This window comes from Crocuta crocuta, unplaced genomic scaffold (genome assembly GCF_008692635.1).
Source record: "Crocuta crocuta isolate KB4526 unplaced genomic scaffold, BGI_CrCroc_1.0 scaffold647, whole genome shotgun sequence".
Taxonomy (NCBI): Eukaryota; Metazoa; Chordata; class Mammalia; order Carnivora; family Hyaenidae; genus Crocuta; species Crocuta crocuta.
In genome coordinates, this window is record NW_027531286.1 from 271464 (window position 1) to 297262 (window position 25799).

General features: G+C 48.9%; 1 protein-coding gene and 1 non-coding gene across 6 annotated transcripts in view; both read left to right on the plus strand.

Moving 5' to 3' along the window:
* The first annotated feature begins 17 nt into the window (after positions 1-17).
* The window catches only part of DPP3 (dipeptidyl peptidase 3), a 38184-nt gene continuing 12402 nt past the window's right edge, over positions 18-25799 (plus strand). For 2 of the 5 annotated variants that reach the window (XM_077771380.1, XM_077771381.1), the window contains exons 1-16: positions 18-66; positions 1103-1380; positions 12458-12547; positions 13159-13296; positions 13868-13942; positions 14567-14660; positions 18219-18349; positions 18452-18582; positions 18659-18717; positions 21639-21833; positions 22025-22137; positions 22422-22514; positions 23770-23832; positions 23928-24052; positions 24155-24275; positions 25325-25504. In XM_077771380.1, coding sequence (XP_077627506.1) covers positions 1111-1380; positions 12458-12547; positions 13159-13296; positions 13868-13942; positions 14567-14660; positions 18219-18349; positions 18452-18582; positions 18659-18717; positions 21639-21833; positions 22025-22137; positions 22422-22514; positions 23770-23832; positions 23928-24052; positions 24155-24275; positions 25325-25504 — 1878 coding nt within the window. In that variant the 5' untranslated portion in view covers positions 18-66; positions 1103-1110. Of the gene's footprint in view, positions 67-286; positions 363-1102; positions 1381-12457; positions 12548-13158; positions 13297-13867; positions 13943-14566; positions 14661-18218; positions 18350-18451; positions 18583-18658; positions 18718-21638; positions 21834-22024; positions 22138-22421; positions 22515-23769; positions 23833-23927; positions 24053-24154; positions 24276-25324; positions 25505-25799 lie in introns of those variants that run through there. The other 3 variants (XM_077771383.1, XM_077771382.1, XM_077771384.1) reach the window with 3 other exon arrangements.
* LOC144237753 (U6 spliceosomal RNA) lies at positions 11347-11455 on the plus strand. Its single transcript, XR_013336933.1, has one exon. It is a non-coding gene; the product is annotated as a U6 spliceosomal RNA (small nuclear RNA).

The window sequence follows — 25799 nt, forward strand, 5'->3', positions numbered from 1 at the left end:
CGGAGCCCCAATGAATGGGGGAGCCGGAAGCAGGAAGTGAGTTTGCGATCCGAGCAGCTGCTGCAGGTGAGGCGCGGCGCCCGGGTTTTGGGGTCACAATGCGTCGTCCTCGGGGGACAGAGCGAGTCTGGACCGAACACAAGATCATTCTTTTTCTGTCTTCCATCCAGTACCCCTTCCACATTCATTGTGGCCCCTATGCCAAGGAACCCTCCGGGCAGCAAAGAGTTAACCCGAGGAGGCGGGGGGTGGGTAGTTAGTGCTATTGGGGCGGAGCATCCGGAGTGGTGGGGAAGCGAGGGCGGTATGGACAATGCCCTGGATTGGGAGATCCTGGGTCCGAACGGGGCTGTGAGAGTTCGGTAAGTTTGTTGGCCTCTCTAAGCCTCAGTCTCGCCGTCTGTGAAATGAGTTTTCTTCCAGCTCCGAACTTCTGCGGCTCTGTGCCGCTCCTGGCCGAGCACAGGGAGAGGGTAGGAGAATGGAGGGCCAAGGAAGAGGTAGTTAGAAGGATGAGAGTGAGACAGCTTGCACACCGTCCCGGTGAGGTTGGCGTTATCATCACCCCCATTTTACAGAGGTGGAAACGGAGGCACGGAAAAGTGAAAACTGACTTGATTTTAGAACTCTAGAGCTGAACCAGGTTTGGAACCTGGGTCTTCCAACTGGTAGCATGGAACTCTGTGAACACAGTGGTGGGTGAAATTGAAGAATTCAGAATTCAGGAGAATTTTGAAGAGGAGGCCAGAAAGTCAGAGAAGGAGGAGGGGAGGCTGAGGGCCCCCCCGCGGGGAGCCTAGAGATGAGGGTCTCAGCTTCTGATCTCTCCCTTGTGTTATTAGGCAAAGCTCCTAACCTCTCTGGGCCTCGGTTTCCCCATCTGTAATACTGGTAGTTGAATTCATTCTTTAAGGTTTAGGGGCCCCAGGCCAAATGTGATCCACCAATGTATTTTGTAGTATCCTTGGGGGAATCACCTAACCTCTAAGCCTCAGTTAGCATATCTGGTGAATGGGTTTTGGGGGAGGATTAAATGAGACCACAAGAGAGCAGAGCTAGGTGTGTGCTAAATGATGGCTGTGATGATGGTGATGGTTCTCAGCAGGGCCCATGGCGGACGCCCAGTACATCCTGCCCAATGACATCGGTGTGTCTAGCCTGGACTGCCGCGAGGCCTTCCGCCTGCTGTCACCCACAGAGCGCCTGTATGCCCACCATCTGTCCCGGGCCGCCTGGTACGGAGGCCTGGCTGTGCTGCTGCAGACCTCCCCTGAGGCTCCCTACATCTATGCCCTGCTCAGCCGCCTCTTCCGTGCCCAGGACCCAGACCAGCTGCGCCAGCATGCCCTGGCTGAGGGCCTTACCGAGGAGGAGTATCAGGTCAGTTCTTTTAGGTCATCCTGCATTTCCTGAGGGGCTTCTGGGTACGAGGGACTGCAAGCCTGGGTACAGAGGCCTTTCTCTTTAGATTAGACCAAAGTTTGCAAATACAGGAACCTCCTCTCCCAGAGCCTCAGTTTTATCTGTAAAACATGCATGAGGGTAGTCCGTACCTGCTAGGGCTGCAGTGACCCGACTCCAAGATAAATAGTGGCTGCTGTGATTATAACAGGGGCTGTGAGTAGAGGCAACAGCCGTGGAGATTCAGAAGCGGTAGAGGAATGAGTCCAGGGTAGGAATCAGGAGGTCTGAGTTCTGGACCAGATCTTCCTCTATCATGTTGTGTGTCCCCGCCTGTCCCCTGGTTTTGTTCGTGGGTCTGTTGGTCAGGTAATATGTAAATGCATTGTAGTGCATCGCTGCAATGCAGAAAGACACAAAACAAAACACAAAGATCACTCATCGGATGGTGCGGTGTGCAGCCTTTCCATCCCTCTGTCTGTGTATTGCATACCTACACGTGTACATGCACACGTGTACCAGTTCCTCATTTTGTGTTTTATGTAAATGAGAGCATGCTCTCCATGTTCTTATGAGTCCTGCCTTTTTTTTCTTTTTAATTGAACACCATATCTTGGAGAACTTCTGTAGGGTACCTGAAAATCCACCTCATTCTTTTGGTTGACTGTGAACCATTCCACTGCAGTGTACACCAGAATCAATTTAATCTTTTCCTTGTTGTCGGATATTTAGACTGTTCCTGATTCTTCCTAGAAATAGCACCACAATGAGCATACGTGTGCACTCATATGTGTGAGTAGGATCTATTTCTAGAAGTAGCATTGCTGGGTCAAAGGCTCTGTATGTTTACAATTGATTGATGTTATTAAATCATCTTCTGCAGAAGTTTCACCCAGAATGTATGAGAATGTGGCCTGTTTTTTCTATATGTAAAATAAAGGGATTGGATTGCTTCTCTCTGAGCTGAGGCCCAGGCTGTTTCTTCTACCTTTTTTTAACTTTTAGTAATCGGCATCCCATCTCTCGGCCTTGGTTTACTCATGAAAAGAGTTAACAGTGAGCAAAGTGCTTGGACATAGGAAAGCGCTGTAAGCACTACTGTTTTCATTGGGATATTTTTGTTTGCAAATAGCAGAGGCCCACCTCAAATTGGCTTCAGTGAACATGAAATTCATAACTTCCAGTTTCCAGTCCAGCATGCAGGGAACCTACAAGTCACCAGTCTGTCCTAATGACAAGTAAAAGGCAGGACAACCCAGAAAAACAACAGCTTTTCTTATGTCCTTAAGAGAAGTGAGGCCACAGGGCTAACTGCCGCTCCCAAATTGGAGAGATAGTCAGGTAGGTACGGAGAATCACAACTTAAACGGCAAACATTTATGAGCAGAAGCTTCCCCCACAACCAGCGCTAGGGTAGGAAAACCTAAACCATAATTGACAAATTGCTGGAGGCTCCAGTGTGGACAGCTCTGAGAGTTAAAAATTCCAGAGGGACTCAGTCACAGAAGAGGCCCCCACACTTTTGGGAATTTTACCTCCAGGATCTTGACTTGGTCCTCACAATGAATTTCAGAGAAAAAGCCCCTTGTGCTTCTGGCAGGGGTACGGGAAAGGGAACTGCTTTTGAAAAATGCCAGAACATTCTGTTCTTAACATTTTGCTCTTACGAGGAACTGTTTCACCAGAACCTAATGTGCTAGGGTTTTATCGGAGCCTAACTGACCTGGGCAGAGGAAAATATCCCACTCCAGAGAGTTCTAAATCATCCTGTCCCATCTAAGGGTGGGTAGGGACACAGGACCGAGAAGCGCATATGGAGTTCACAGTCCAGAGGTAAAGGCTCTCTAACAGACTAATGAGACCTAATCATGGGACTATAGAATACTTCCTGTACTCCCACACCTTGCGATCACATTACGAAAGGCCTATTTACAGCAGTTCTTTTTACGTAGGACATCATGTCTGGCTCTCAAGAAAAATAACAGAACATAATAAAAAAGCAAAAAACACAGTGTGAAGAGACAGAGAACGCATCAGAACCAGATTCAGATGTGGCAGGTGCATTGGACTGATCAGCAATTAAAACAGCTGTCATTAATATGCTAAGGACCCTAACGGATAAAGTAGACCACATGCAAAAACAGATGGGCAGAGAGATGGAGATCCTAAGAAAGAACCAAAAATGCTAGAAATTTAAAAACACTAAAAATAAATGAAGAATGCCTTTTCTGGGCTTATTGGTAGACTTGATGCAGCTGAGGAAGGACTCACTGAGATTGAGGATATCCCAATAGAAATTTNNNCCAGAACAGAGCATCTGAGAACTGTAGAGCAACATAGGAGCTGTAACGTATATGTAATGGGAACACCAGAAGAGGAAGAAAGAAACAGAAGAAATATCTGAAACAATTATGACCAAGAATTTCCCCACATTAATGTCAGATACTAAACCACAGATCCACAAAGCCCAGTGAACACTAAGCAGAATATTAAATGTCATAAAAAACTACACTTAGGCATATTCTCAAAGTACAGAAAATCAAAGCAAAAGTTCTGGAAGAAGCTGGAGGAAAAACGATCTTAACCTTTAGAGGAACAAAGATAAGAATTGCATCCAACTTCTCAGAAACCACACGGGCAAGAAGAAAGTGGGTTGGATTATTTGAAGTGTTGAGAGAAAAATCCACCAACCTATAATTCTGTACCTTGTGAAATTATCCTTCAGTAATGAAAGAAGGGGCGCCTTCAGGGTGGCTCAGTCGGTTGAATGTCCGACTCTTGATTTTGGCCCAGGTCATGATCTCGTATCGTAGTTTGTGAGATTGGGCCCCATGTCGGGTTCCGTGTGCTAATAGCACAGAACATGCTTGGGATTCTCTCTCTCCTTCTCTCTCTGTCCCTCCTCCTCTTTTGCCTCTCTCTCTCTTTCTCAAAATAAATAAACTTAAAAAAAAGTGAAGGAAAAACAGACTTTCTCAAACAAAAATTGAGGCAATGTATTGCTGGTAGGCCTGCTTTGCAAGAAATGTTAAAAGTTCTTCAGGGAAAAGAAAAAAGATATAGGTCCAGAACTCAAATCTGCATTAAGAAAGCGAGTGCATTAGAGAAGGAATAAGTGAAGGTAAAATAAAACATTAAAAATTTTTAAAAAAATATTTAAATATTCTCTATACCCAACGTAGGGCTTGAACTCACAACCCCAAGATCAAGAGCTGCACACTCTTCTGAGTGAGATAAGTGTCCCTATTTTTGTTGATTCTTTTTTTTTAAATGTTTTTTTTTTAAAAATTTATTTCTAGGAGAGAGAGAGAGAGAGACAGCGTGAGCAGGGAGGGTCAGAGAGAGAGGGAGTCACAGACTGAAACAGGCTCCAGGCTCTGAGCTGGCAGTCAGTACAGAGCCCGTCGTGGGGCCCGAACCCATGAACCGCGAGATCATGACCTAAGCGAAAGTCGGACGCTCAACCGACTAAGCCACCCAGGCGCCCTGCTATTTTTGTTGATTCTTAATTGATCTAAGAGATAACCATTTGTTCAAACTAACAATAGCAACCATGTATTCGATTAGGTATGCTTATATTCATCTATATTATGTATATAATTTACATATTTATACATACATAAAACTTATGTATGCTTATATACAGGTAAAATAGATGACAGCAATGATACATGGGAAAGAAGACAGGAATTAGAATTATTCTGTTACAAGCTACTCCCATTATCCATGAAGCAGTATAGTGTTACATGAACATGGACTTGGATTAGTTATAAATGCATATTGCAAAATCTAGGGCAGTCACTAAAAAGTGAAAAGGCATAACTAATGAGCTAAGAAAAGAGAGAAAATGGACTCATGTAAAAGGCTCAGTTACTACTACAAAAGGCAGAGAAAGAATGGAAGATGAAAATAGGAATAAACAAGGACAACAAATAGAAAACAGTAACAAATATGGTAGATATAATCTAACCATATCAGTAATCACTTTGAATGTCAGTGGTCTAAATGTACCAATTAAAAGACAGAGATTGTCGGAATGGATCAAAAAACAAGACCCAAATATATGCTGCCTATAAGCAACCCACTTAAAGATACATATAAATTATGGGGCGCCTGGGTGGCTTAGTCGGTTAAGCGTCCGACTTTCGCTTGGGTCATGATCTCGCGGTTCATGGGTTCGAGCCCCGCGTCGGGCTCTGTGCTGACTGCCAGCTCAGAGCCTGGAGCCTGTTTCAGTCTCTGACTCCCTCTCTCTCTGACCCTCCCCTGCTCACGCTGTCTCTCTCTCTCTCATAGAAAGAAATAAAACATTAAAAAAAAAAAAAAAGATACATATAAATTAAAAGTAAATAGATGGAGAAAGGTATGCCATACCAACATTAGCCAAAAGAAAGTGGTAGTAGCTATATTAATGTTGTGAACTTCAGAGTCTGGAGTTATCAGGGATAAAGAGTACATTACATAATGATAAAAGAGTTCTACAAGAAGACAGTGGTCTTTAATGTGTATGTGTCTAACAGAGCATCAAAATATTTGAGACCAAAACTTGCAGAACTACAAGGAGAATTAGATGAATCCAGTACTATAGTTGGAGACATTAATACCCTTCCATCAGAAATAGACAGATCGAGGCACCTGGGTGGCTTAGTCAGCTGAGTGTCCAATTCTTGATTTTGGCTCAAGTCACGATCCCAGGGTTGTGGGGTCGAGCCCTGTTTCAGGTTCCACACTCGGTGTGGAGACATTCTCTCTCTCCTGCTCTTCTCCCCTGCTTGTGTGCTCTCTCTCTCTCAGAAATTTTAAAAATTTATTAAAAATAAAAGAAGTAGGGGATGCCTGGGTGGCTCAGTTAAGCATCCAGCTTTGGCTCAGGTCATGATCTCACAGTTGGTGAGTTCAAGCCCCGCGTCAGGCTCTGTGCTGACAGCTTGGAACCTGAACCTGCTTTGGATTCTGTGTCTCCCTCTCTCTCTGCCCCCCCCCTTTTAAAAATGAATAAATATTTTTTAAAATTAAAAAATTTAATGTTTTATTTATTTTTGAGAGAGAGAGAGACAGTGTGAACAGGGGAGGGTCAGAGAGAGAGGAAGACACAGAATCAGAAGCAGGCTCCAGGCTCTGAGCTAGCTGTCAGCACAGAGCTCAACGCGGAGCTCGAACCCATGAGCCGNCTTTTAAAAATGAATAAATATTTTTTAAAATTAAAAAAAAATTTAATGTTTTATTTATTTTTGAGAGAGAGAGAGACAGTGTGAACAGGGGAGGGTCAGAGAGAGAGGAAGACACAGAATCAGAAGCAGGCTCCAGGCTCTGAGCTAGCTGTCAGCACAGAGCTCAACGCGGAGCTCGAACCCATGAGCCGTGAGATCATGATCTGAGCCGAAGTCAGACGCTTAACTGACTGAACCACGCAGGCGCCCCTAAAAAAATTGTTTTAAATAAATAGATCTACCAAACAGAAAATCGGTAAGGACATAGTTGAACTCAACAACACCATCAGTCAGCTGGATATCATAGACATCTATAGACTACTTCATCCAACAATAGCAGAATATGTATTCTCAAGCTTATATGGAAGATCTACCAAGACAGACCACATTTAGATCTATAAAACATATTTTAACATATTTAAAAGAGTGGAGTAATACAATGTCTGCTCTCAGATCAAAATGGAATTAGATTAGGGGTACCTAGGTAGCTCAGTTGGTTAAGTGTTGGACTCTTCATCTTGGCTCAGGTTTTGATCTCGAGGTCATGAGTTCAAGCCCCACAGTGGGCTCCACACTGGGCGTGAAGCCTATCTAATAAAGAAAAGGAATTCAATTAGGTATTAATAACAGAAAGATAGCTGGAAAATTCCAAAATACTTGGAGATTAAACAACACATTTCTAAATAACACATGACTCAAAGAAGAAATCTCAAGAGAAATTTTAAAATATTTTGAATGAAAATGAAAACCCAGCTTATCAAAATTTGTGGGATGCAGCAAAAGCATTTCTTAGAGGGAAATTTATAGCATTGAATGCATATATTAGAAAAGAAGAGGGGCGCCTGGGTGGCTTAGTCGGTTAAGCGTCTGACTTTCGCTTAGGTCATGATCTCGTGGTTCGTGGGTTGGAGCCCCGCGTCGGGCTCTGTGCTGACTGCCAGCTCAGAGCCTGGAGCCTGTTTCAGTCTGTGACTCCCTCTCTCTCTGACCCTCCCCTGCTCATGCTGTCTCTCTCTCTCTCCTAGAAATGCATAAAACATTAAAAAAAAAAATTAAAAAAAAAAAAAGAAAAGAAGGAAGATCTAAAATCCATAATCTAAGCTTCCACCTTAGGAAAAGAGAAAAAGAAGAGCAAATTAAATCCAGAGTAAATAGAAGAAAAGAAATAAAAAGATTTAGAGCAGAAATCAATAAAATTAAAAACAGGAAATTAGTGGAGAAAATTAATGAAACCAAAAGGTGGTTCTTGAAAATATCAGCAAAACATATTTTGGTCCATATGGGCTGCTGTAACAAAATACCACCGAGTGGCTTATAAACAAATTTATTCCTCAGAGTTCTGGAGGCTGAACATTCAAGTTCAGGGCACCCACATAGTCAAGTTTTGGTGAAGGTCCCTTCCCAGTTTGCACAGTGCTGACTTCTCACTGTGTCCTATCATCATGGAGTGGGTGAACTAGCTTTCTAGTGTCTTTTATAAAGGCACCAATCCTAATGATGAGGGCTCTTGCCCTAAGCACCTCCCAAAGGTCCCACCTTCTAATCCCATCATTGTGGGGGTTACGGTTCAATGTATGAATTGGCATGGGGGACACCAGCATTCAGACCATAATGATTAAAAAGTCTCTAGCCAATCTAAACGAAAAAGAAGTCATAAACTATTAATATCAGAAGTGAAAGATGGGACATCACTATAGATCCCATGGACATTAAAGACATTCAATCAACAATCAATAACCTTCCAAACAGAAAATACCAGGTTGACATGGGTTTACTGGTAAATTATACCAAACATTTAAGGACAACATTATACCAATTCTCTATAATCTCTTTCAAAAGAGGGAAGAGGGAATCCTTCCAAATTAATTTTATGAAGCCAACATTATCCTAATACCCAAACCAGACAAAGACACTAAAAGAAAACTATAGACCAATATCTCTCATTTTCATAGATGCAAAAATCCTCAACAAAATATTAGCAAATCAAATCCAACAATGTTTAAAGAATTATACACCATGACCAAGTAGGATTTATCCTGGGAGTGCACCCATTCATCATAAAATCCGGCACCCATTCATCATAAAAACTCTCTAGGAATAGAGGGTAGCTTCCTCAACTTGATAAAGATAAAGCCTATCTACAAAAACCCTACAGCTAACATCATATTTAAGGGTGAAAAACTTGAGTTTTCTCACTAAGATCAGGAACAAGGCATGGAAGTCCCCTCACCACTGCTTTTCAACATTGTTCCAGAAGTCCTAGCTAATGCAATAAGGCAAGAACAGGAAATAAATAAAAAGTATACAGATTGAGACGGAAGACACAAAACTGTCTTTGTTCACAGAAAATATGATCATCTATATACATAACCCAAAATAATTGGCCAAAAAAACCTCCTGGACATCCTAAGCAATTATAATAAGGTTACAGGATATAAAGTTAATATACAAAGTCTATTGCTTTTAATATAGCAGCAATGAACAAAAAGACTGACATTAAAAACATAATACCGTTTCCAGTAGCATACAAGAAAGTGAAATTTTAAGTTAAAAATACACCAAACTATGTACAAGGCCTATAGGAGAAAAGCTACAAACCTGATGAAAGATATCCAAGAACTAAGTAAATGGAGAGATGGTCCATGTTCATGAACAGGAAGATTCAGTATTGTCAAGACATCATTTGATGCACCTGGGTGGCTCAGTCAGTTAAGCGTCCGACTCTTAATTTCAGCTCAGGTCATGATCTCACGGTTTGTGAGATTGAGCCCTGAGTCAGGCTCTCCTCTGACAGCACAGAACCTGCTTCTGATTTTCTCTCTCTCTCTCTGCCCCTTCCCAACTCATTCACTCCCTCTGTCTCTTTCCCAAAATAAATAAACATAAAAAGAAAAAGATGTCAGTTCTTCCGAACTTTACCTATAGATTCAGTGCAACCCAAATAAAAATCACAGCAAGTTATTTTATTTTCAACACAAACTGAGTAAAGAGGGTAAAGGCCCAGAATAGCTAACACAGTAGTGAAGAAAACAAAGTTAGAGGATCAGTACCACTCAACTTTAAGACTTAGCTATAAAGCCACAGTAATCAAGACAGTGTGGTGTTGGCAAAACGGCAGACAAAAGATCAACAGAATAGAATAAAAAGCCCAGAAATGGACCCCCATAAATACAGTCAACTGATCTTTGACAAAGGAGTGAAGGCAACACAATAGGGTAAAAATAGTCTGAAATTTTCAGCTAATAGTTCTGGAACATCCACATCTGAAAAAAAAGGGGTGGTGGTGCCTGGGTGGCTCAGTCAGTTAAACCACCGACTCTTGGTTTCAGCTCGGATCATGATCTCATGGTTTGTGGGTTTGAGCCCCACGTTAGGGTCTGGGGTGATGGCACAGAACCTGCTTGGTATTCTCTGTCCCTCTCTCTCTGCCCCTCCCCTGTGTGCATGTCTGCACGAGCGCTTTCTCTCTGTCTCTCAAAAAAGAAAAAAAAAGAGGGGTGCCTGGGTGGCCCAGTTGGCTATGCGTCCGACTTCGGCTCAGGTCATGATCTCACAGTTCATGTGTTTGAGCCCCACGTCGGGCTCCGTGCTGACAGCCAGCTCAGAGCCTGGAGCCTGTTTCAGATTCTGTATCTTTCTCTCTCTCTGACCCTCCCCTGCATACGCTGTCTCTCTCTCTCTCTCTCAGAAATAAATAAAACATTTAAAAAAATTTAAAAAAAAAAAGAATGTGGACCTTATGTCTTTAACAGAAGTTAATGCAAAGTGGACCACAAATTTAGATATTAAATGCAAAACTGAAAAACTCCCGGAAGAGAACAGAAAAGGTAGATGACCTTGGGTAGGGAGATGACTTTTTAGGTACAATGCCAAGTATGATCTGTAAAGAAATAGTTAACAAGCTGAGCTTCAGTATAATTAAAAACATCTGCTTTGTCAATGACACTGTCAAGAAAATGAAAAGTCAAGCCACAGACTCTGAAAAAATAACTGCAAGAGACACANCTCAGGGTTTATGGGTTTGAGCCCCACATCGGACTCTGTGCTGACAGCACGAAGCCTGCTTGAGATTCTCTCTCTCCCTCTTTCTCTGCCCCTTCCCTGCTTGCCTCTCTCTCTCAAAATGAATATACATTAAAAAAAAAATAAGAGTTAAAAAAACTCAACAATAAGAAAACAAGCAACCCAATTAAACAATGGGCCAAAAGACTGTAACAGATACTTTACCAAAAAAGATAATACAGATGGCAAATAAGCATGTGAGGAGAGTGTGCGCACACACACTCTCTCTCTCAAAATAAATAAATAAACTTAAAAAAAAAAGTCTATGTGCATTTGATTCCAACTGTATGATATTCTGGAAAAGATAAAACCATGGAGGTAATAAAACTCAGTGGTTGCCAGCCAGTGAGGGGAGGGAGATTTAGGGCAGTGAAACTCTTCTATAGTACAGAGGAGTATACCTAATACTGGATATATGTCACATATTTGTCTAAACCCATAGAACGCACAATGCCAGGAGTGAACCCTAATGTAGACTGAGGTCTTTGGGTGCTGATGTGTCCATGTCGGCTCACCAGTTGTAACACATGTGCTACTCTAGTGGAAGATGTTGATAATAGGGGAGGCTGTTCATGTGTGGGGGTAGGGAGTACCTGGAGAATTTGTATGCTTTTGGCTCAGTTTTGCTGTGAACCTAAAATGCTCTAAAAAATAAGGTATTTTTAAAAAGAAAGTGTGCTCACTGCAGCCGCACATATACTAAAGTTGGGACGATGCAGAGAAGATTAGCATGGCCCCTGCATGGGGATGACACACAAATTTGTGAAGCCTTCCAATTTTTTAAAATTAATAAGTAAATAATAAAAAAGAGAATTATTGGTTCACACAATTGAGGAGTCCAGGGCTAGGTCAGGCTTCAGGCATGGCTAGATTCAGGGGCGCGGTGCTACCATTGTGATGCGATCTTCATCTCTCAGCTTTGCTTTCTTTCCTCACTTCAATAGAGGAGCTCCAGGGTGATCCCTAGTATGAAAAGAGACTCTCTGCCACTTGGAAGTTGCCTGGGCAGGGCTTTTACAGTCTTGCCTCAGCCTATGCCTACATGGCGAGTTAGGGAAGGGAGAGTCCCCCCTTTTCCAGAGGAAGATTGAGGTCTTGTTACCAGGGGAAGGAAGACTTTTAAGTTTTGGGCCTGCAAAAGCTGTAGAGCCCCTGATCAAGGCCTCTCTGGCTCTATCATTCGATGCTTTCAATGCCAGCTTCCTGGCAGGTTGGACGCAGAGGACAGGCTTTCTATAGAAGGAGGCAGTGTGTTTTTTGTTTGCTTTTTTATTAATTTTTCTGCTTATTTATATTTGAGAGAGAGACAGAGACAGGGTGAATGGGGGAGGAGCAGAGAGAGAGAGAAGGAGACACAGAATTGGAAGCAGGCTCCAGGCTCTGAGCTGTCAGCACAGAGCCTGACCTGGGGCTCGAACCCATGAACCACGAGATCATGACCTGAGCCACAGTCAGACGCTCAATGGACTGAGCCACCCGGGCTTCCTGGAAGGAGGCAGTGTCTAAACGGGGCTTTTGAGGTCAGATGAGGTGGCTGCAAGTGGCTGGGAGGGTGCTGGGCAGAATGGGAAGGAAGGTGGATGAGTTTGGGGGCTGCCGAAAAGACTGGTTTGGCTGGACAATGGGCGTGTGAAAGTGTTTTGCGGCCAGACTGGGGCCCTGCCCCCCAATTTCCCAGGCTCGCCTATACTGGTTCCTCTGGGTGTTACCATCTTAGGAGGGGACCTCCCTGGTGTGGGGGGGGCTGTGCTGCCAGAGGTCTCTGATGCCCACCTCCCCCGCAGGCGTTCCTGGTCTATGCCGCAGGTGTCTACTCCAACATGGGCAACTACAAGTCCTTTGGCGACACCAAGTTTGTTCCCAACCTGCCCAAGGTGAGTTGAGGGAAGGCTGGGGAAGGTGAGGAATTTGGGGCCGGTGGGATGGTAGCGGGGGCCCGAGCGGAGCCTTGACCCTGTCACTGCCATGGTGCACGACTCTGGGTGAGCCACCCAGCCTCTCTGGGTACTATAGCCTCCTCACATAGAAGGGGAGAGCAGTGTTTCTTCCTGCCCGCGCTGACCTGAGGGGCATACAAGGGAAGGGTGTGGAAATGTTCTGTGAACTGTTAAGTGCTTGCAGAACTAGAGCCTGGTCATCGCTGGGGATGGTAGAGAGGCCTGGGCATGGGAGTCCCTCCCCGGGACCGTGGATCCCAAGCCCCCCCCGGGCAGATACAGTTCTTATACCAGGGCTCTGAGCGCTAACTGTATATGCAAATTGCCTAGCTGTCCTGCTGAAATGCGGCTTCTGACTGAACGGGTCTGCAGTGGGGCCCGAGGGTCGACATTTCTCAAGTAGCACCAACACTGCTGGTCCATCGACCGTTCTTTGAGCCGGAAGGTCTTGGACTCTGGGAGAAGGGCTGCGGGATGGACGCGGAGGGCCCAGCGGACAGGCTTGGGTGGTGTGGCCGAGCCAGTGGCTCTTCTCTCCTCCCCTGCAGGAGAAGCTGGAGCGTGTGTTCCTGGGAAGTAAGGCTGCTCAGAAGCACCCCGAAGAAGTCAGGAGCCTCTGGCAGACCTGCGGGGAGCTCATGTTCTCTCTGGAGCCACGGCTTCGACATCTCGGGCTGGGGAAGGAGGTGAGGGCCCCCAGCCATGCAGGAGAGTGGAGGGCGTCCTTGAAGCCACCAGGCTTGGGGGGAAGGGTACCGGATAGGCAGTGGGCTTTGCCTCACAGCCTTAGGGAGGAGCGGCTCACACCGCTGTGGCCTTCGGTTTTGTCATTTGTAAACTAGGAAGCAGGCTGGTTGGATGCTTTCTGAAAGCCCTGCACACCGGGGTGGTGTGTGCAGAAGGGAAGGAGAGAAGAGCCGAGAGCGAGAGGGAGCTGGGGAGGGGGAGACGGGAGAGGGGGAGGACAGGCTTCCGGCCTCTGGAGGCCACTGGGCAGCTGCGTGGTGTGAGGGACGTGGCAGGCCCGTGGGGGGGGCCAGCCTGTGAAAGGAGTGGAGCGACAGGGGAGCTAGAGACAGACCCCTCTTTGTTACGTGTGGTACAGTTTTTCCCCCCAGGAAGGAGATGGAGGGGGCAGGGCGGAGGCTGCTGGGAGGAGGTGCCAGAAACCTGGGGCTGTTGGGGGGAGTGTGCTGGGAAGGAACCCCCCCTCCCCTCCGGCAGTTCCTTCTTCCCGTCCATCCCCTTCCTCGACAGGGAATCACCACCTATTTCTCTGGGAACTGCACCATGGAAGATGCCAAACTGGCCCAAGACTTTCTGGACTCACAGGTTTGAGGGTTGAGGAGCCCGGGACAGTGGTGTGACGGGGCCCCCTCACTACTGGCCCCCACTCCGGGTCTCAGCTTGGGCCCAGAGACACTGGCATCTTGGGTGTTTGAGGTGGACAAGACTTGGGAATCCTTGTCCGGGAGTTGGCCTGGCCCCAGTGAAGACGATGTTCACCCTTGGCCGGTGGCCATGATGGAGCTCCCCCACCCCAGATGGAAGGACTTAATGACAGCCTCTGGGCGGGACCGCAGGACGATGCTCTGGTGTCAGAGCCGCCTCCCACTGGGCCCTGGTGTCCACATGTCGGCTCCACCTCCCAGCAGCTGTGTGACCAGTATCATGTCTGCTGCCTCGCGTAGCCCTGGGTTGGCTGAGGGCATGCAGTGCTGGGCCCAGTCGGGTCGGCGCTTAGTAAAAGTTAGCGCTCCACGTGTAGAGCAGAGCTGGAGAGCCTGACCTGCAGCCCACCCTGACCTGCAGCCCACCTTGGGCAGCTTCCCCCAGAGGCCCCGGCCTGCTTTGCTTCTGTATCTTCTCTCCCTGGTATGACCCTTCCCCTACTTCCACCTTGCGGCCCCCTCTGGACTTACTCTTCCCCAGAACCCCTGCCCTGGTCTTTTCCAGAACCTCAGTGCCTACAACACACGGCTCTTCAAGGATGTGGACCAGGATGGGAAGCCCTGCTATGAGGTGCGGCTGGCTTCTGTGCTTGGCACGGGTGAGCTGCTTCACACACCCCTTCTACTCCTGCCTCAGTGCTCCTGGACCAGGGTGGAGGGGGCTGAACTGAAGACCGGGGCTCGTGGTTATGCGGTAGCTGCAGGGAAGAGCAGTCATAATAGTCACGGCCCATGTTGATTGCAGACTTACAGTCATTACCGTGCTCCATGCCGTGCTGTGTATGGTGGCCCCCCTGAAGGGAGCTCAAGCCCCGGTGCTGGTTGTGACAGTAAAGAAATGGGGGGAAACACAAGAGTGAGGAAAGGGGTTCCATTCCACTTGGCAGATGTTACTGCTGCAAACCTCTAATGGGAGCCATGTTGGGGGGCATGGTCCCCAGCACAACAAATAACAATCCACATAAATAATGGGAAGAGAGGCTGGGCCATATGCTCCTTGACAGCCTAGAAGAGAAATCCAAACTGTACATCAGTGAAGGCTTAGTGGAAGAGGGGACCATATGTGTCTTGGAGGTTGGGAATATAGAAAGGTAGGGATGGCTAATGTACTAAAATCCACTTCCTTGATATCAAATACCCTCAGGGTAAAGCCCAAATTCACTGCTGTATCATTCAAAACTTTTTTTTTTTTTTTAATGTTTATTTATTTTGAGAGAGAGAGAATCCCAAGCAGGCTCCGCACTGTCAGTGCAGAGCCCGACATGGGGCTCGATCTCACAAACCAAGAGGTCATGACCTGAGCCAAAACCAAGAGTTGGACGCTTAACCAACTGAGCCACCCAGGCGCCCCTATCATTCAGAACTCTTTGCAAATGAAGAATCTATTTCAGATTTGCCTGAACCAGAAGGGTACTTAACAGGCTTGGGTAATTAAGAATTCCTGGAGAAGGATGGCTTCAAGCACCTTGGATGCAGCTGCTCAGACAGTATCCTGAGAAATTTCTCTCTCTGTGTCTTGGCTCAGCTCTCTGACTTCATCCACAGCATGTTCCCCCCACACGGGGCCCGATAGTCACCAGCCTGGCCACTCCGGCAGAAAGAGGGCCCTATTCTCCCAGAAGTTTCTTCATAAGGTCTGGGAGTGGCTCTAGTTTCCCTATCCTGGGTACCATATTTATCTGTGAACCAATCCCTGTGGTCAGGGGACGGATCTCTAATTGTCTAGACCCTGATCCCAAGCCTACCTCAGAGCCAGGTGATGAGGTCAGCCCCTCCCTCTTACCTGAACTGGAGGTGGTCGTGGTGGGGGATCCTCAGAGGAACATTGGGGTCCATTGCCAGGTGAGAAGGAAATGCATGCAGTGTGGACAGAAATATCCAGGCCCCTATGAGGACCTTTGCAACCTGGCCCTCCCTTTTCCACCCACTCGCCTCCTCCCGGCCCCCAGCGTCATATCCCTGCAAGCCTCCCTCTTAGACTCTGTGCTCCAGCCACGCCCAGCTGCCTACAGTTTCCTGAAAACCCCATGTTCTCACATCCGCTGTCCAGGACTTTGCACAGTCTGATCCCCTTCCCACCTCAGAGGCTTCCCTCCATTTGCTCACGTGATGAATACCTACTCATCCTTAAGGCCATGCTTAGACATCACCTCCAGAACCTTTCCCTGCCTTTCAGTGACTTTTCTGTTCTTTTCCAACCAGCACGCCCAGTAGTTCCCCAGGTTTTTTGCTGTTGTTGGCTACGGGCTCCCCAAAGGGAGGAATTGTATGTTTCATTCACCACTCTCTCCCCAGTGCCTGGCACTTGGTAGAAACTCAGATATTTGGTATGTGAAGAGATGGCTGGGGATCCACACTTCTGGTGGAGGGAACAGTGTGAGCCCCAGAGCGTGGTGGAGGGGGAGTTTACTGGTTGGCGAGTAGTTTGATTTGACGAAGGAAAGGGAGATTGGGTTCGAGGGACTGTAAGCTGGGCCAGTACTTAACGTATTCTCCCCTGCATCTGGGCCGGTGCCCGAGAGCGCAGCTCCGAGCCAGGCTGCCTGGCTGTGCCTGTTGTGTTATCTATGGCTCCGGGCAAATGCCCCCCAAATTTAGTGATGTAAACCCACCGTTTCCTGCTTGCAGACTCTCTGGGTCAGTACTTTGGATGTAGCACGGTAGGAACAGCTGGCGCCTGATGACGATGTCTGAGGCCTTAGCTGCGAAGACTCGGAGGCTGGGGTGGGGGAGGCAGGGGGGTCATCAACAGCCAGGGGCTTGGAATCACCTGCAGGCTCTCACTCATGCACCTGGTGGAAGATGCTAGCTGTCGGCCAGGACCTTGTCAGGGGCTGTCGGCTAAAGTGCCTCATGTGGTTTCTTCACGTGGTCACAGTGGCTAGCATTCCCAGAGAGCCACCGTTTATGACCTGGCCTCAACAGTCACATGGCGTCACTTCCATAGTCACAAGCCTGCCCAGTGTCAAAAGGAGGGATCCTAGGGGCGCCTGGCGGGCTCAGTTGGTTGATCGTCTGACTTCGGCTCAGGTCATGATCTCACAGTTCGTGGGTTCGAGCCCCACATCGGGCTCTGTGCTGACAGCTCAGAGCCTGGAGCCTGCTTCAGATTCTGTGTCTGTCTGTCTGTCTGCCCCCCCCCCGCTTGCACTCTGTCTCTGTCTCTCTCTCAAAAATAAATAAACATTAAAAAAAAATTTTAAAAATAAAAGAGGAGGGATCCTAATGACACATCCTAATGGGGGATGTCACACTGGGAGGTGGGAGATGTCATGTTGGGACATGGGAAATGTCACATTGGCTCGTGGGAGACACCGTGGTTATCCTTTTTTCTTAAACGTGGTCTAGAAGTTTATTCTACTGCTCAGCAACAACACGTAAAACACATACATTCTGTCACTGTTCTGGTCCAAAGTCAAAAACAAGAATCCAATTCCTTCTGGAGCCTCCAGGGGAAATCCTCCTTTCAGCTTCAGCTTCTAGAGGCTGCCTGCTCTCGTTGGCTCCTGTCCCCTTCCTCCCCTCTCTCCAACCTCCTCCTCCTCTCATCATGCCTCCTACTTTGTGTTCACCCTCTTGTTTCCTTGTAAGGCCCGTTGTGATTACAGTTAGGGGATGGCTGTCTTTTTAAATACAGTTGGCCACCCTAGGCTTGAATCCTGCTCTGCCACTTGCTGCCTGTGTGACCTTCAGAAACTTACCTTACCTCTCAGTGCCTTTGTTTCCCCATCTGTAAAATGGAGATCACTCCCCCTAGAGTTGATGTGAGGCTTAAATGAGTTAACATGTGTGGAGCACTTAGAACATTTCCTGTTATGGGAGTGCCTGGGTGGCTCAGTCAGTTGAGTGTTCAACCCTGGATTTTGGCTCAGGACATGATCCCAGGGTTGTGGGATTGAGCCCTGTGGCGGCCTCCGTGCTGAGTGTGGAGCCTGCCTAGGATTCTCTCTCTCCCTTGCTGCCCCTCCCCCTCAGGCACTCTCTCTCTAAAAGTATAAAAAGGACATTTCACATTACGTAATCTATATATTTTTGAAAATGAAAGCTTATGCTAGTTTCTGTAGACAGTGGGGAGTCATTGAAGATCACAGAGTAAAGGAGTATCACGGGGAGGAGCCTGCTGGGCTGTCTGACAGTAGCGACCCTTCTTCCCTCAGAGCCTGCTCTGCATTCTGAAATGACTTCCAGGCTGAAGAGCTACGAATTCCGGGGGAGCCATTTTCGGGTGACGCGGGGGGACTACGCACCCATCCTCCAGAAGGTGGTGGAGCACCTGGAGAAAGCCAAGGTAGGGCTGAGGTGTGCGAGCTCCAGATCCCTGTGGGCAGCAGAGACAGGCGTCAGGACAGGTGGGTGGCCTGACCGACCCTCGCTCCCCCCCACCCCCCAGGCATATGCAGCCAACAGCCGGCAGGAACAGATGCTGGTTCAGTACATAGAGAGTTTCACCCAGGGCTCCATCGAGGCACACAAGAGGGGCTCCCGCTTCTGGATACAGGACAAAGGCCCCATCGTGGAGAGGTGAGGCACCAGCCTTCACCCCGGCTCCCCCCTCCCCCACCTGCCCCTCTTCTATCTCTGCCCTTTTCTCCCCCAGTTACATCGGGTTCATCGAGAGCTACCGAGACCCCTTTGGTTCCCGTGGAGAGTTTGAAGGTAACTTCTGGGAGGAAGGGGGTCAGCTTGCAAATCCTTATCCCATGTCCCCTGAGGGTTCTCCCCCCCCCCCCCCGCCTTGGCAGTAATAATAACAGTGATCAGAACCAGGGGTGGTGATTTACCGTGCAGTACTTAACTGCGTCAGCTCCTTTGGACTCCGTCATCCCACGAGAATTCTATCCTCACTATACAGAGGTGCTTACTGAGGTTGGGGGGTGGCTAAGCCTGGACCCTCAGTTCAGAGCCACTTTGCTGTTCTGCCTTTGCTTTGATCCAGAGCCCAGCTTTGCCACTCACCAGCTGTGTGACCTCCCCAGCTGTGTAAACCAAAGACGAGCATCCTGCACTCTCTTTTGGGTGTCGTGGAAAGTGAGATATTCTACGTAGGCTGCTCGGCACAATGCCAGGCACATGAAAGGTGCTGGGTGACTGGGAGCATAATTAACATCATGGCTGTGAACTTGACTTGGCTGCTGTCATCCCAGAGCAAGTGGGAGGCTGCCTTAGCCCCCATGCCTGTGCCCATATCCCCAGGCATCCAGCCTGAGGACTTAGACTTCTGTGCGAAACCTTACCGTCCCCAGCCCCTGGACATAGAGTCTGGAGTACTCAGCTGCTAGAAGCCAGAGAGATTAGCCTGGGAGGAGAGAGGAAAGCCCCAACAGCCTATGGGGGTGGCTTAGATCTGAGCGCATAGATCAGGCTGAGGGGAGAGGGGATGCAGGTACCAGAAGGGAAGACAGGCGCGCACACTTGCAGCTTCCCTGCCTGGGTCCCGATTCTCCAGGCCTCTCTCAGGGTCAAGACCCCAGAACCTCCTAAGCAGCCTTGATCTCAGAGGCTCCCACTTTTACCCTAATTCATTGTGATTGTTAGAAAACTAGTCCATGTTCACGGTTGCAAATTTTGAAAATACAGAAAAAAAAAATCACCTGTGATGGCACCCACCTCAAGGTTAAAATTGGGAACATACGTTGTGTTTTTTGTGTTTATATAGAGCTGTAAATGTTTAAAAATGTGTAGGGGGGGATTTAAAAATCCACATTTGTTGTAAGTAATGGGAACAATACATAAGTATGTAGGATAAAGTGTGAAATTCCTCCCCTGTTACACTCCGTTCCAGAGGTCACCACAGTTCACAGTTGACTACAGGTCTTCCCAGAGCTTCGTTTAAGCGCGTGCGCGCACACACACACACACACATACACACACACACAACTTTTAATTCGTCCAGGTAAATGAGAACATGCTGGATGTATTATTCTGCCACTTGCTTTTTTTATTGAATATTTTGGATATATTTTCAAATCAGTACACGTTGACCTACTATGTCCTTTTTATTTTTTTATTTTTATTTGAAAATTTTTTCATGTTTATTTCTTTTTGAGAGAGAGAGAGAGAGCAAGAGCCAGTGAGTGTGGGGAAGAGAGAGAGGAAGACACAGAATCCGAAGCAGGCTCCAGTCTGAGCTGTCAGCACAGAGCCGACACGGGGCTCAAACTCATGAACCGCAAAATCATGGCCTGAGCCAAAGTCGGATGCTCAACTGACTGAGCCACCCAGGCGCCCCAATGTTCTTTTTATTTTTACTTGTTTATTCATTTAAGTAGGCTCCACGCCCCGCGTGGAGCTTGAACTCACAACCCGAAGATCAAGAGTCACATGCTCTGCCAACTGAGCCAACCAGGCACCCTGCATGTTTTTTTTTAATAGCTACATAATATTATAATTTCCCGTGACATTCACTATTGTACTACATGTCTAACCGTTACCTGGTGTGATGACATATAGCTGCTGCCACATATAGTGTGACATTTAACCAATCCTTGAGGTTGCTTTTTCTTCTTTGCTGTTTTTTAAAATTGGTTTTTTTAATATTTATTTATTTTTGAGAGAGACAGACAGAATGTGAGCACGGGAGGGGCAGAGAGAGATGGAGACACGGAATCCGAAGCAGGCTCCAGGCTCTGAGCTGTCAGCGCATAGCATGACATGGGGCTCGAACTCACAAACTGTGAGATCATGACCTTAGCCGAAGTCAGACGCTTAACTGACTGAGCCACCCAGGTGCCCCTCTTCTTTGCCTTTTTTAATCATCCTGTCTTCCTGGCCTGGTGTGTCAATTCCTCCTGACAGAGTGGCTCCAGACAGGAAGGCTTTGTCCAGTCTAACCGTTGGCCAAGTAAATCCTTTCTTTGCAAGAGCCTGACCAGGCAGTAGTCTAGGCCAGACCTTTCCGAGGTATAGTTCATGCAGAGTTAACGGGAATTATACCAAGAAGGATTCAGTGCTAAGCAGCAAGGGGTCTTCCCTACAGGACTCTTCAGTACCTCTAATATACAAATGTGCGTTAGGAATCTCTAAGAACTTAGGGATAGAGCATGTGGTGTTATCCAAGCTTATTTAGCCAGGAAGCTCTTTCTTTATGAAGGCTCTTATAGAAACAGCATTTTATGGAGTGCAACTTTGGAAACTGTGCTTTAAGCTAGGAACTCCAATTGCATTAAATCTAAAAGGATCGGTCCCAGCCCTCCTGCATAGCAGCCTTAGCCACCACCTTGCAAGTCAGATGCTCTAGCCATGCAGGGCAGCTCAGTTTCCCCAAAAGGAAGAGCATCTTTTTTACTCATGCAGTTCCTTCCACTGGGAATCTGATCCTTTACCCACCACCCTCTATGTACTCCCCGCAATCTCCTTTAAGATCCATTCTCAGATGTTACCTGGTGAAGTCTTCTCATTACATCCCACTCACCCCGGTGACCTCCATGAAGGCAGGCCCAGGCCTGGGTCACCATTCTCCCCTGTGGCCAGCAAAGGGTATTGGACACAACAGGCATTCAATACATGCATGATGGCTGGCAGTGGGGTGTAGGACCCCTCCCAAGCCCTGCCAGCTCACAGCCCCTCCCTCCCTGCAGGCTTTGTGGCCATGGTGAACAAGGCCATGAGTGCCAAGTTTGAGTGTCTGGTGGCAAGTGCGGAACAGCTGCTGAAGGAGCTGCCCTGGCCCCCAGCCTTCGAGAAGGACAAGTTCCTCACCCCTGACTTCACCTCCCTGGATGTTCTCACCTTCTCTGGCTCTGGCATCCCTGCTGGCATCAACATCCCCAACTGTGAGCTTCCTCAGGTCCCGCCCCTCCAGCACCCCAAGCCTCCAGGGCCGCCCCTCCCCCTCACACACGCGCCCTGGCCACGTGCTGCCCTAATCGGTTCCCCATCCCAGTCTGGTCCCCTTGTCTAGACTCCTTGTCTGTGGCCCTTGATTTTTGCCCCTTCTCCCCGGCTCCCTCCCCGCCTTCTCCAGATGACGACCTAAGGCAGACGGAAGGCTTCAAGAACGTGTCACTGGGAAACGTGCTGGCTGTGGCCTATGCTACGCAGCGGGAGAAGCTCACCTTCCTGGAGGAGGATGACAAGGTGAGCAGCCTGAGGGTCTGGGTCGGGCCTAGCCTCACCTCAGCTGACACGGGAAGGCAGAGGGCCCTGGGCAGGGAGAGGAAAGAGCAGGGCCGACCACTTCCCGGCTTGCGGCTCTGCCACTCGGCCCGTTTGCCCACCTGTCAAACAGTGGAGGCAATTCCTTCCTCCCGGGCTGTTGCAGGAGGGGCCGTGCGGGCCCTCGGCCCGGCAGCAAGGGCATTAGTGGGCTGTGTGGAAGTGGTGGGGCAGCAGGCAGCACGGGTCTCTGCTTGTCTTGCCAGGACCTGTACATCCGCTGGAAGGGACCCTCCTTTGACGTGCAGGTGGGACTGCATGAGCTGCTGGGGCACGGCAGCGGCAAGCTCTTCGTGCAGGTGAGAAGTGCCTGCGGCTCCCCCGCCTCAATGAGGGGAGTTCCTATCTCCCCTCCCCCAGGATGTCCCAGGAGTCTCAAGGGTGCAGGGCCCACAGGACAGTCCAGCTGAGGTCTCCTGGACGGGGAGAGTTGCGTGGCTGAGGCCGGGGAAGCCTGCCTGAGTCACACCCCCAGGACCGGGAGGCTTTGAGGGCCAGTCTCTGGCTGCTCCCAGTCCTGAGGCTGCAGCGAGGTCTGTCTTTGTACTACTGATCCCCGGAGCCTGTATCCCTGCAGGTATTTTAGGGGGTCACTTCTCCCCAGAGCAGCCCCTTCCTGCCAGCCGGCTGGAATGGCTGCAGCCCCTTGACAACCACTCAGGGAATACGAAGAAGACAGACAGCCTTTCTGCCAAGCTGAGAAGAGCCCATCCTGAATCGCTAGCCTGGAGCTGCACAGATGAGATAACCAGAGGCGGCTGGGGCCAGGACAGCGGAGGGAGCGGGGTTCTGGGTTGGGCCTGTGCCCTGCGACGTGGGGCACCTCGCTGAGTGGGGAGGCGGTGGAGGTCAGGAGGATCCAGAGAGCAGCTACTGGGGACAGCAGCCTGGCGTTGGGCCTTGTCCAGGCTTTGAAGTCACAGGGAAATGTGGATAAATGTGGCCACACTGTGTTGTTGGATAAGTCAGTTCTTAGTGAGCCTCATTTGGCCCGTCTGTAAATCAGGGACCCTGCCTCCTACCATATGGGCTATTATGAGGAATAGAAGCAAAGCCCTAGGGCTTGCCTGACGCACTAGGCCCTCTGGAAACGGGTGTTATTGTTGAGACAGTGTGCGCGAGGGTTATGTGCTCTGATCCTCTGTGGGGCTCATAGTCTCCTCTGTGAGGTAGGATAATAGCACCTTCTTCGGGAGGCAGTTGTGAGGAACAAATGGATGGTGCCCAAAAGGCAGTTGGCACATGGAGTGGATAGCGAGGCTGATGCTTATTTGAGGTAGAGAATCACAGGCCGTGGCCTCCACCAGTGTGTGGCGAGGGACTGGGAAGCGCATAGTGGGGCAGCAGCTTTCTGGCCCATCCACTGGTACATATCTGGGCTCCGGAGATCCTGGGTCTGGGTTTTCAAATGACTGGGGGTTCTGAGAGGGCAGCCAGTGTCCCAGGACTGAGGTTTGGAGGCAGCAGCGTGTGGATGGCCTTGAATCCCCGGGCTGAAGTACCGGGCCAGGACAGAGGCACCTTTCCCTCACTCATGTCATGACCCTTCTGCAGGATGAGAAAGGAGCATTTAACTTTGACCAGGAGACAGTGATCAACCCAGAGACGGGGGAGCAGGTGAGGGCGGCCTTGGCGGGACCCCAGGGTGCTGGGCTGGGCATGGCTGGGGTAGCAGCTGCCCCTAAGCCTGCTTCCTGGGCCTCCTCTCCCAGATTCAGAGCTGGTACCGGAGCGGGGAGACCTGGGACAGCAAGTTCAGCACTATCGCCTCTAGCTACGAAGAATGCCGGGCTGAGAGCGTGGGCCTCTACCTGTGCCTCAACCCCCAAGTGCTGGAGTATGAGCACCAGGCAGGGGGGGTGGGCGGAGGGCGTGCCGGTGGGGGGTCAAGACGCAGGCAGCCTCTGACTGCCCCTGCCACCACCCGTCCCTCCCCCAGGATCTTCGGCTTTGAGGGGGCTGACGCGGAAGATGTGATCTACGTGAACTGGCTCAACATGGTTCGGGCCGGGCTGCTCGCTCTGGAGTTCTACACCCCTGAGACTTCTAGCTGGAGACAGGTGAGGGCCAAGGGCAAGATTCTAGGTGTAGGGATTAGACAACCGTATCTACCTACAAGGTACATAAACTGGGTTTAATTCCCAGACTCCAATGCCTAGGCCGGGGGTAAGTCATACCGTTGTGAGCCTCAGTGTCCCTGTCTGTGCAATGGGAGTAATAATCCCGTCCCCTTCTGATGGCAAATCAGATTTTGCTAAGACTCAACAGTTGACTTGCGTAGGACTTCCTCTGGGCCACACACGTTCCTAAGCACTTTACCTGAATGGACTCATTTGTCCCCAGTGTCAACCCCAGGCGGTAGGTGTATTATTACTGTCACTGTAGACATGAGGGAATGGAGGCACAGAAAGATGAAAGAACTTGTTGGGAAGTAGCAGAGCCAGGATGCAAATCCAAGCAGTCTGCCTCCAGAGCATTAGGCTAAAACGCTCAGGTACTAGATGTATTTTAGAAATAAGGTAAGCAACAGGGACATTTTAAAAAGTTACACAAGTATGTTCTGAGGAGGCGATCTTATGTCATCAAAAGAGCATACATTTTAGAGTCAGGAAACTTAGGTGTGAGTCCTTGCTCTCCTTTAAAACTGTGTGACCCTGAGCAAGTCAGTTCACCTCTCTGGGCCTCTGTTTTGCCATCTGTAAACCAGGGATCCTGATGCCTACTTGGTCCCACTGTTGAATGCAAACAAGGTTGGGGACGAGAAAGCGCTTGGGGACCTGGATTGTGGGAGACCCCAGGGAATACCTGCTATCATCGGTGTGGGGTTTGGAGCAGTGAAAGGCGTAGTGGTTGGCAAAGGGGAGCACAGGGCTCATGGTCCTGCCTGGAAATGGCCTTCCTGTCTCCTGGGGCAGCCTGTCTTCCCTTGTGAGCAGGGAGGGAGCGTTTCAGGGAAGAGGAATAGGCAGACAAAGACCCACGGAATGAGGGAGAATACAATGGTAAGAATAATTGACAGTTAATGAGCACGTGCTGTATATTAGGCTCAAGCTCTTGATATGTCTTCAGTCAGGGCTGCAAATGATTCCTTTCTTCTTGGCTCTGGCAGGCCCATATGCAGGCCCGGTTTGTGATCCTGAGGGTCTTGCTGGAGGCTGGCGAGGGACTCGTTACTGTCACTCCCACCACAGGCACTGATGGGCGGCCGGATGCCCGGGTCCACCTTGACCGCAACAAGATCCGGCCTGTGGGCAAGCCTGCCCTGGAGAGGTTCCTCAGGAAGCTTCAGGTAAGCTGGGGGGTGGGGGGGGTCTTACTCTCTAGCACCGCCCTGTAGCCCCCTGATCATCCATTTATTTATTTATTTGTCTTTATTTATTTATTCATTCATTTGACAAGTCTGTATGCCAAGTGTTAGCACATGCCAGGCACTGAGATGAAGGGAAGGCTTATTACTGGGAAGGGAAACAATAAACATGAAAACAATAAGTGATTGAGATCATTTCAAATCACAACAAGAGCTGTAAAGGAAGTAAAACTTGGTGATGCAATAACCAGTGAGACTGGAGGGGAAAGGGAGGCAG